This window comes from Morus notabilis, unplaced genomic scaffold, assembly GCF_000414095.1.
Source record: "Morus notabilis unplaced genomic scaffold, ASM41409v2 Scaffold637, whole genome shotgun sequence".
In the NCBI taxonomy this organism is placed as follows: domain Eukaryota; kingdom Viridiplantae; phylum Streptophyta; class Magnoliopsida; order Rosales; family Moraceae; genus Morus; species Morus notabilis.
In genome coordinates this window covers 210759-221464 of record NW_010362898.1, presented here as the reverse complement: position 1 = coordinate 221464, position 10706 = coordinate 210759, and the positions used below count along the sequence as shown (strand labels likewise).

Here is a 10706-nt window from a genome sequence, read left to right as displayed (position 1 = left end):
AAAAGTGGAACCCTTCAAGGTTCTACCACACAGAAGTGCAAGATGGCTGATTTGCAGGGTTGTTACATTTGACAATCCAATTGCTATTGCTTTTCCTTTGCCCTAACCAGAAGAAAATATCATAGATAAGAAGAAACTTGCAAAATGTTTTTTTTTTTTTGGTTGTTATCAGTAGTAATAACAAATATGAAAAAGATAGGTAGAGGTATAAGCATACTAATTTAGTGGCTTCAAGGGCTTCATTAGTGAAGTTGGGGACGCCTGTCCACTCAAAGCAATAATCCACACCTACTCCACCAGTCAAATCTTTGATTAGCCGTGAAATAGATTTATTAGACTCATCAATAGGATTTATGAAATCAGTCATTCCAAATGCTTCTCATTTTCCCTTTTTCTTCACATTCTTGTCAATGCCAATGATCTTACTCGCTCCTCACATCCTTGATCCCTCAACTGCCTGTACAAGTAATTGATTGAAAACTTTGGTGATCAAAATGAAAGAAATGAGAAGATCTAACTAAGAGTAAACCTCTTAAAGCATTTCCTACGAAATTCATCCCCATTTACAACCGAATACAGAGCAGAAAAAAAAAATTTCCCCAAAATCCATCAAGTCAGAGAACACAAAACCTAATTTTTAAGCAAACAAAAGTGGAGAAATTCAAATGTTTTAAAAGTATACATTGATAACTATTTCAAATGTTGTGATCAACCGGTGCTAAAATAGTAAGCTTTGACAACAAACAAATGAACAAACAAAAGCCAACAAAACATTGTGAAAGAAGGTATCGTCTCTTTCAACTTGAAGATTCAATTCAAAAGGCAAGCACACGGCATCAAATTTTAAGTACACAGAAAGTAAGAATCAAAACAATACATCACATAAACAATGACCAAGACTAGGATTTTAATCAAAGCCCTTACCATCAAAACAACATTACCATCAAAACAATCAATAATCACGGTTTCAATCATTATCAAGACAACAACTTCAACTAATGAACATCTCCATTCTAAAAATTACTTCTTGCAAACATATAGATACATACACACACATATACATACAAACACATACATAACTCTTTTTTTTTTGCAAACATAGTCAAAATGGAATTCATTCTCTCGTCAATTCCAACCATTTCCTACGAAATTCATCCCCATTTACAACTCCCTTAGTTAGTTTCCAGACAAAAAATTATGTATCAATCCGTTAGATAAAATGCTTCCCATTTTGATGCATTTTCTCAGGAAGCATATATAAATTTTCAAAACTCCAAAACCCCATGTCGTTTCTTCCTTAAATTAATTTCCTTGATCATTTACATCCAATAAGATGCTTCCCGTTTTGATGCATTTTCTTAGGAAACTGAAAACATGTTAATTGTTCATATGCATTTAAGAACTTCTATCTAAACAGATCACACGCTAAAGGTACAAAGAAATCAAATTTATCTACCCTTTCATTTCAAATATAACTACTAGGCCACTCTAAACAAGATGATTAAGCAGAAATTAGCACAAGAACGCGATTCAAAACCGAAAACCTAACGAGCATAGAGATCAATTGAATACCTTCAGTAAAGCATCTAACAAAAAACAAAACAAAAAAAATGGCAGACAAAACAGAACCAAATCTAGAGAAACGAAGATCAATCGAGTACTTACAGAGGCGATAGGTCTTGATCTGATGAGGTACAGACTGGCGACAACCGAAAGAACCCGACAGAACAGAGACACCGGCAATCCGACAATCGTGCGGAGGAAATAGGAAACGAGCACAGACAGGGAGATCGAGAGAACATGGAGAGAAGAGAGAGACCGATGACAATCGGAGAGGGACACCGAGAGAACGGAGAGAGAGAAGAGAGAGAATGGAGAGAGCGAGCTTAGGCCCCGTTCACTTCGCTGATTCGAGTTTAGAATTTGAGTTTTTCTACAGTAAAAAGCTCTCACAAACAATCACATCTAACTTTTTTGCTACAGTAAAAAGCTCTCACATAAAATCACATCTCAACTCGAATCAGCGAAGTGAACGAGGCCTTAGAGAACGAAGAGAGAGAGATCCTGATGAGTCTGAAACATTTTTGGCAAGTTGGAGAATATTAGATTTCGCCAGGGGTATTATTGGGTAATAGAAAACTTTCATTAATTGGGCTCCTCAGATTCCCGCACAAGCCAAAATGAGAAGCTGGCCTTCAGCTGATTCTCATTTTAGATAAGGCCGGTAATATGGGTCACGACACGACGATACGACTCGAAAACGACACGAATTTTGCAGGTTAGGGTTGAGAAAAAAGAGGTTCGGGTCAGAATTGGGTCGACCTGAAATTGACACGAAAAATACGGGTCAATTTCGGGTTGGACCCGCCTAACCCGAACACGACACGAAACTCGTAAAAAACTAAAAAATACATATATTTTTCATTTCATATTTTAAATTTTATTATGAACTTGTGATATCATGATAGTTATACTCAAAATCTTATACTATTATTTGCTTAATTTCAATGGATGTTATTGTAATTTAGTGTGTTATGAATTTTAAGTTATTTCTAATATGTAAAAAACTAAATAAAAGTATACAATTTTCGTGTCAATTTCGGGTTCGCAGTTCAATTTCGTGTCACGGGTCATTTTCGGGTCGTGTCGTGTCAGCTCGTAAAGTGGTCGTGTCGTGTTCGTGTTGCGGTCTTTAAAAAATTTCGTGTCACGGGTCGTGTTCGGGTTGACTGAAAATTTTAAAAAAACGATCAAAACACGACACGAACACGACACATGACACGAATTGTCACCCCTAATTTTAGATTTAAATTAGCCTTAAATTTTTCTAAAATCAATTTTAATGTATTTTACCAAACACTATTGACTGCTGTGGTTGCCTAAAAAATTGCTTTTGCCCTCTAAAAATCAATACCAAACTGAGCCTAACTAGCTATATTCTTGAGTACATGCGAAACTAGCTAGTATAGAAATCAATACGACCGTTTTCCCCAAATTCAATGAAAATGTAAGGATGGATAACGAGAAACCTTTTAGCAAGTTTCGAGACTTCACTCTTGATTTTAAAGCTTATGAACCAAGTTGAAAATTCTTGTTAAGAGTTAAGAATCAGCATATAGGATTGAAAAAAATGAAATTATACGTATACCACTTTGTAGGTTTTTTTTTTTTTTTTTTTTTTTTTTTGATAAATTTGTTGATGCGAACGTTAGCCGAGTTTTGTACACCTAAACAGAAGACCCAAAGGCCAACTAGTAGTCTACTACTTGCAAATGCGCAAGAGTCGCGACCCTCAACTTAAGAAACCATGTACACATGCACCCCAGTCCCCACCTAACTTCTGAATACGACCCTTGCTAGAATCATGACCCCCTCAAGCTGCGACTATCATGCACGTGACTCACTGCACAAAACACGTGCCTAACCACGGAAATTGCAATTTCAATTGGGTGCAGAAAAGTTCATCCTAGTATAGGCATCCATCTACCACCGCATGAGGTAACTTAACGGTAATGGAGTACTGTGATGGGCTTATAGTCACGTGTTTAAATATTGAACTATAAATATTCAATATGAAAACTTGTTTAATTTCTTGCCAGCCTAATATTCAATTTAGAGTGTATAAACCACTCTCTCATATACTCTTATCATAAGCACCGAGGGATAATACGATTTTTATTGGAGGGCTAGGACATGTCTATAGAGCCTTAGAGATCATTTCTCTCAATATCTATAGGGGTTCTTTGGTATAATTTTCAGAATGATATGCTAACGCTCATCTCCTTGTTTTAAATTTTTTTCTTTGGGAAAAAAAAAAAGTATAGGCATCGATCCCAAAAGGAAACAAATTCACCGTTACTATCACTCCCAAGTGGGCAACACAACATCAACATGCATGTGTAACTTGCATACCAGCCGTCAATACTTACTTTTTCCATGAGGCAATTTTGAGCCGTCCAATATGAAACAATTGAGGGCGAAATTACGCGGATGTTTTGAAGCCAAAGAAAAGAAACATTGGAAACCAGCGTCAAACCAGAACCAATTACAAAAATGAGATTTATGGTGAAATGATCATATTTAGCATGCATTTAAAATAAAGATCCGTATCATAATTCATAATTCGTTATAGTATTTTTTCTCCAAAAAATACAAATAAATTAATAATAATTTTAAATTATGATTTTAAATTTGCTAGTTTACCAATCCATCCCAAAAGCTTAATCTGTTAGGAGGTGGGCCAACAATAATTTTATATTTTAATACTCCTCCTCACATGTGGGCTGAACAATAGGCCAACACGTGAATATTTAAGCCCGAGATATATTAAAGACCTAACACATGATAATTTTAAATAGGAATAAAGAGTATAATTATGGGAGTTTAAACTCAGAACTTCCCATTCTAATACCATATTAGTTTACCAATCTATTTTAAAACTTTAAACTGTTAAGAAATAGACCAATAATAATTTTATATTTTAATAAAATTTATAAACTAAACGTTACCTTTTCAATTTAGCCTTCTAATTATAATGAGTGCATGACTCGCAACAAACGGACCGGAACAAGTAGAGCGTGTCTTCCTCAGAGAGATTTTCTTTTCTTTTTTTTTTTTGCTTTGAATTGAATCAATCAATCATTCAACTCAAGTTGTTGTCGTTTTGTGTTGCGACTGGGGGACTTGTGTTGGAGAGTTTTGCGGTGTGGAATTGGCGACAGCTAAAATGGCATGTTTTATGTGTGGTGACATCAATTTTTTTTTTCTTTTTTCTTTTTTTTTTGATAATGTGGTTACATCAATTTTGGAGGGCTTGAATAGGAGTACTTAATGAAGTTGGTGAAAACATATTCATTGGTGAAGACATGGACAGTTTTAAAGCTCATTTAATTCATACGTTTAAATTAATAATTTTTAATTTTAATATTTAAAATTTAAATTATTTTTAAAAAAAAATATTATAATAAAATTAAAATTATAAGTTTAAACACAATAAATAAATAAGTTCTTAGATTTTTACTGATTTTTTCTCTCAATCCTTTTTTTTTTTTCTTTTGGGAATTTTGGTAGTGGCTGGGAACTTTCAACAGTTTAATATGATGGCTGAGATTTTTTTGGGTGCACCTGAAAGGAAGGAAGGAAGAATCAACGGAGATGTTTCTATAGGCAAGCAACACGGAACGCATAAAAATACATATATATATATATATATCATATATGTATGAAAAAAAAAATCAAAATTTTTTTTTTTGAGAGATTACGATTAAAGTTAAGTTTCTATATTCTAATTTAAATTGGCCGAAATTATGAGATCGTGAGGTATTCAAAACTTTATCAGCAAAATATTTAGAAGAATAAAGAACAGATTTTCACAAAATCTTGTATTGCATTTGTCTTAGGGAAATAACAATTCTTTTCTTTAATATTGAAATAAGATTTCTTGTTATTTTAAAGGGAAATGGATAATTCCACCAATAACATTCTTGTTATATTAATGGTATGTTTATCTACATGTAATCGAAATGAGCATGAATCGGAGTGAGCAGGATTCAGAGTGAGTATGATTCGGAGTGAGGAATCAGAGTCAAAATAAGCTGTTTACTTAGTGATAAGATTCAGAATCGGAGTCATTCTAAATCTCATTCATGCGTTTACTTACACCCAGAATCGAAATGAAAAAGTGTAAAAGTACTAATATACCCTTTAAATCAATTTGATATTTTCAATTTAAAAAATATAGTGTAGTTATTATATTAAAATTAATCATAATTAAAATATTTTGTGTAATAATTGGGTACTAAAATAATAAATATAAATTGTACAACTATTTAAAATATAAAAATAAATTTGAAATAAAATAAATAATAAATAAAAATAGTGTTAAAAAATAAAATATATTATTAATTTATTAAAAATAAAGTACATATTTATTATATTAAAATTAACAATAATTATGCTAATATTATAATATTAGGCAAATAAAATAATAAATATATGTTGCATTTATTATTTTTTGAATTTTATTTTTAATTGTGTATTTATAAGTAAAATAAATGTATAATAGTAAATTAATATTAATATTAGGAATGGGAGTCTCAATCCCAAGAGGGGGCATGGGAGTGCCAATCTCATTCCTCAATCCCAAATTTGAGTGGGGTCCACCAATCTCACTCCCATTCTAGGATAAAAAAGAGCAAGTAAACATGAGATTGACTCTCATTTTCCACTCCCATTCTTCAATCCTGGTAAGTAAACATGCTGGGGAATGAATTCTCGGATTGAAAAAAATTCCACCAATAACAACTATTTAGTTTCAAAGAATAACAATTATTGGCATAATCTAATTTTGATAAGCATATTCATTTCACATAGATTCAAATGGTACTCCACTTTTATTTATTATCATATTTTTATATGATATCAATTTATACACTTGAACGTATTTACCAAACCATAAATGAAGGTAATGGAAAAGGTAATGAGATTGGAATAAAAGGTAAAATAATAAAATTAATAGTCATTTATTTTCTTTTATATGTTTATTTGAGTATTAAAGGGTATAATAGAAAACAACCGTATTCTCTTTTTTATGTTTACTAAAATTAAGAATAGTAATGTTATTATTGTAATTACTAAAATGTCTTTTTATATAATTAAATAATCATTAAATCTACAATAATTCATTAAGAATAAATAAGTATATTCATTATTTTTGACAAAGAATCAATACTAAAAAAAGTATAAAAATTCATATTCAGTATTCTATTTCTTTATTTCTTATATTGTGTTGAGCCTATTAAATTTTCATAATTAAATTTATAAGTAACATAATATTAGATAATAAAAAGAATCACTTATTATTTTTCTATTCTCTTTAAAAAGTAAACATGCCCATACTATAATTATCGTATGATTTTTTTTTTTTTTAAGATTCTAAAATAATTTGACCTTGCCCAGTTTTCTGCTAGCTAAAAGTATATAAAAAAAAAATAAAAATAAAAAAAAAATAAAAACCGCTAAGACAATTTCCCTGACCAATCACCTATTTCGCTGCGAATTGCAAGAGATCTCTTGCCTTATATATATATATTAGATTTTCATTTCGCCATGGAATCACGCCAGCATAACATCATCAAACAAGACAAAAAAGGGAGATTTTTGTAATTATAACAAAAAATTTTAATTATTAAACTGTCACACGGCACATGCTTTTCGGCCTACTCTCCAACCCATATATAAACCCCTCTCCCCCTCTCAACCCCTCTAAACCTCTTCCTTGGGAAAAAGCCGTTCCAAACTTTCCTCCCCACAAAACAAAATTTTCTCCTTTTGACCCTACAATTTTTCTCACATTTTTTTTTTTCTTTTAAGCAAAACAAGCACAATGATCTCTTCGGTGAAGCTCACAGCTTCTTCATTCACTACCTCAGAATTCTTGAACAGAAAATGTTCACTTCCTAGTAATAAGTCCAAGTTTAATCCGCTGCCCATAATTCAGAATGCCCAACAAAATTTCAACTCCAACAAACCCCTTTATATTTCTTCCATCAAGACTTTCTCGCAGGTGGCCAATGACCAGAAGAAGCGCGTGACCGAGTGCAAGGCCTACGAGGCCGACCGGTCACGGCCCTTGGAGATCAACATCGAATTGCCCGACGAGCAGGCTCGGTTTGAGTCTGCTCAGAGGATCAAGATTGGCATGTATTTTGCAACTTGGTGGGCTCTCAATGTGGTCTTCAACATATACAACAAGAAGGTTTTGAATGCTTTTCCTTACCCGTGGCTCACCTCTACGCTCTCCTTAGCCGCCGGGTCTCTCATGATGCTCGTTTCCTGGGCCACCAGAATCGCAGATCCCCCGAAAACCGATTTGGATTTCTGGAAGACCCTTTTCCCGGTAAGATGAAATGCGAATAGAAAGAGAATTGAATGTTGTTCATTTTTTTTTTGGGGGGTAACATTTTGACAAGTACATGAATATGTTGCGGTTTAGTAGAGAGAGTGTGTGTGTGCGTGTGTGTGTATTTTTGGTTCGCAAAACAGTGCTCTGTTTCTGTGATTCTGTTTTTTTGCTAATTTGCTATATATCGTTTTCGGTATGCATTTAGGTGGCTGTGGCACACACAATTGGGCACGTTGCGGCGACCGTCAGTATGTCTAAAGTTGCGGTTTCCTTCACGCACATCATCAAGAGTGGTGAGCCTGCATTCAGTGTGTTAGTCTCAAGGTTTCTACTAGGCGAGATGTTTCCCGCGCCGGTTTACATGTCGCTCTTGCCCATCATCGGCGGCTGCGCACTAGCTGCCGTGACCGAGCTCAACTTCAACATGATTGGTAAGTGAGGAATTTGCTCAGATTATTATGATATATATAAATATATATTTATGTGATGGATGTTGTTAGTACTTTTTAGTGATGTTACTAATTAAATATTTCCCTGTAGGCTTTATGGGGGCCATGATCTCAAACATGGCGTTTGTGTTTCGGAACATCTTCTCAAAGAAAGGGATGAAAGGGAAATCCGTTAGCGGGATGAACTACTACGCTTGCCTGTCGATGTTGTCTCTATTGATTCTCACGCCTTTCGCCATCGCCGTGGAGGGCCCCAAGGTGTGGGCTGCTGGCTGGAACAAAGCTCTCGCGCAGATTGGTCCCCACTTCGTTTGGTAAACACTTTACCATGCCAAATGCCAAAACTCTCCTTCCTTTTTTCTTTTTTTTTTTTCATTCCCTTTTTTGAATGAATATTTTTGGAACTAATTAACAAAATGTTTGGTCTCGGATTTTCGCAGGTGGGTTGCGGCGCAAAGTAGTTTCTATCACTTGTACAATCAGGTTTCATACATGTCGCTTGATCAGATATCTCCATTGACTTTCAGTATTGGAAACACGATGAAGCGGATATCGGTCATCGTCTCATCGATCATCATCTTCCATACGCCTGTCCAACCTGTTAATGCCCTTGGAGCCGCCATCGCAATCCTTGGCACCTTCCTCTATTCGCAGGTCCATTTTCAGTTTTCACCCTCCTTATTTGAGTTGAATTCAAATAGTTAAGAATCTTAAAAGTTTATCTTGGGACCACAATGCTTTATGAGTTGTGACACAAATGGTCAAAACACAATCTTTATTACTATTTCATTCTTCCTACCACTTGTGTTTATATGAGGACGAAAATTCTTAAAACTGGCCCTTTGGTAGTAAAGTGAAAAAACAAAAAGAGAAAAAGAGTTAAAAATAAGTATCACAGTCATTTAATCCTCACTATTTTACCTTGCAAACAAATTAGAGCTTTGTTTGAAGTTGGTAATGGTTAGATTTGTGCCATTTTGGCTGATTTCTTCTTCTTGTAAAATTTGTAAACAGGCCAAGCAGTGAGGAAGTAGAGGACACGTCAAAAGTTAGCATGTAGCATACATATGGGAAGAGGAAGATGGAGATTATTTAGGAGGTAGAGCTTGGAAGTTTCGGCCGCCATTTTTGGATCAACGATAAACCGATTTTCGATTATGATTTATGATCATCTGGATCTTCATTGAGTTTCTTCTGTACTTTTCGTATAGCTTTTTAAGTGATCAATCCAACACACATCAATAACGCCGGGACATCTCCTCTTTAATCTTCCGTCGATAAATTATTTTGTACTTGTTAGTTAATAAGCTATTGCGTTTCAAGGCAAAAGAAATTCCTTCAATTTTTCTGTTATAACGGTTTAATTGTTGACTAAAAATTGTTAGGCTGGGTTCTATTGTGAAAGGCTAACCTTGTTTTGAGTAGTAGCCAAGTCTTTATAGACCCAAATATTATGCTTATGCCTAACTAATAAATTTGTTTGCACTCCCAACAATTCTCCGACAAATTTGCGCCCTCTTGGCGCGCCAAACGATCTCTACCACGTCATCGAGAGAGCATAACCACCTCAAAAGTTTGCTTATCACGTAGGAATTTTTGGCCATGGCGATGTAACATGAGCCTATGTTTATCTAACTTGTTATTGGAAATCTGGTTCAAACTTTTAGTATTCCATCTTAAAAAGGCCAATCTTGTTTAGGAAAGTAGTTGGAGCCTTAATAAATTCAATGTCATACTTATATCTAGAGGATTTTTTCCTCACACCCCTAAAAGAAAATAGGATTTAGTTACTTTGGAGCTATGTTTTTGATTCATTTCCATATTTACTTATTAAAGTTCTTGACCGATTTTATATTCACTGAGTAAATCAAATATTTAGTGACCAAATTAATTAGTGTTATTACAATGCCAGAATCAAGCTAAATGTTATGTATAAACTTAGTGTACAATAGAATGAAAATGAAAATAAATTTGATTCTAAGAATATCTTTAACAGAGACACTTGGTAGAATAACATTTTATTATTGGTTAACATAAAATAATAGATTTTGGAGAGAATTACATGTTTTACCCCATAATCACCAAATCTCTTAATTTTTTACCCTTTCAAAAAATTCTACCCCTTTCATTTATATGAGATGTTTTATTCACAAATTGAAAAGACTAAACTACCCACAGATTATGTATCATAACATGATGGATCATACTATGGCTGATGCCGGTGACTGGAGATCAGCAATCGATGTAATCTGTCAGGTTATGACCGAAGACCCGTCAGTGGCCGGTGTAATCTGTCAAGTTATGGATCATAACCTGTCACTTATGGCGGGGGGGCCGCCCCGGGCCGCGGCGAA

At 34.1% G+C, this 10706-nt stretch overlaps 1 protein-coding gene across 1 annotated transcript; it reads left to right on the top strand.

Moving 5' to 3' along the window:
• Positions 1–7281: 7281 nt before the first annotated feature.
• LOC112092515 (glucose-6-phosphate/phosphate translocator 2, chloroplastic) lies at positions 7282–9681 on the top strand. Its single transcript, XM_024168926.1, has 5 exons — positions 7282–7897; positions 8109–8334; positions 8444–8666; positions 8793–9006; positions 9367–9681. The coding sequence occupies exons 1-5, from the start codon at positions 7385–7387 to the stop codon at positions 9376–9378; spliced, it is 1188 nt and encodes a 395-aa protein (XP_024024694.1). The 5' UTR covers positions 7282–7384; the 3' UTR covers positions 9379–9681.
• The last annotated feature ends 1025 nt before the right edge of the window (positions 9682–10706 follow it).

Coding starts and splice junctions, on each gene's coding strand:
- LOC112092515 (XM_024168926.1), top strand. CDS start 7,385: ATGATCTCTTCGGTGAAGCTCACAGCTTCTTCATTCACTACCTCAGAA. Junction 7,898..8,108: donor TCTGGAAGACCCTTTTCCCG/GTAAGATGAAAT, acceptor GTATGCATTTAG/GTGGCTGTGGCACACACAAT. Junction 8,667..8,792: donor ATTGGTCCCCACTTCGTTTG/GTAAACACTTTA, acceptor GGATTTTCGCAG/GTGGGTTGCGGCGCAAAGTA.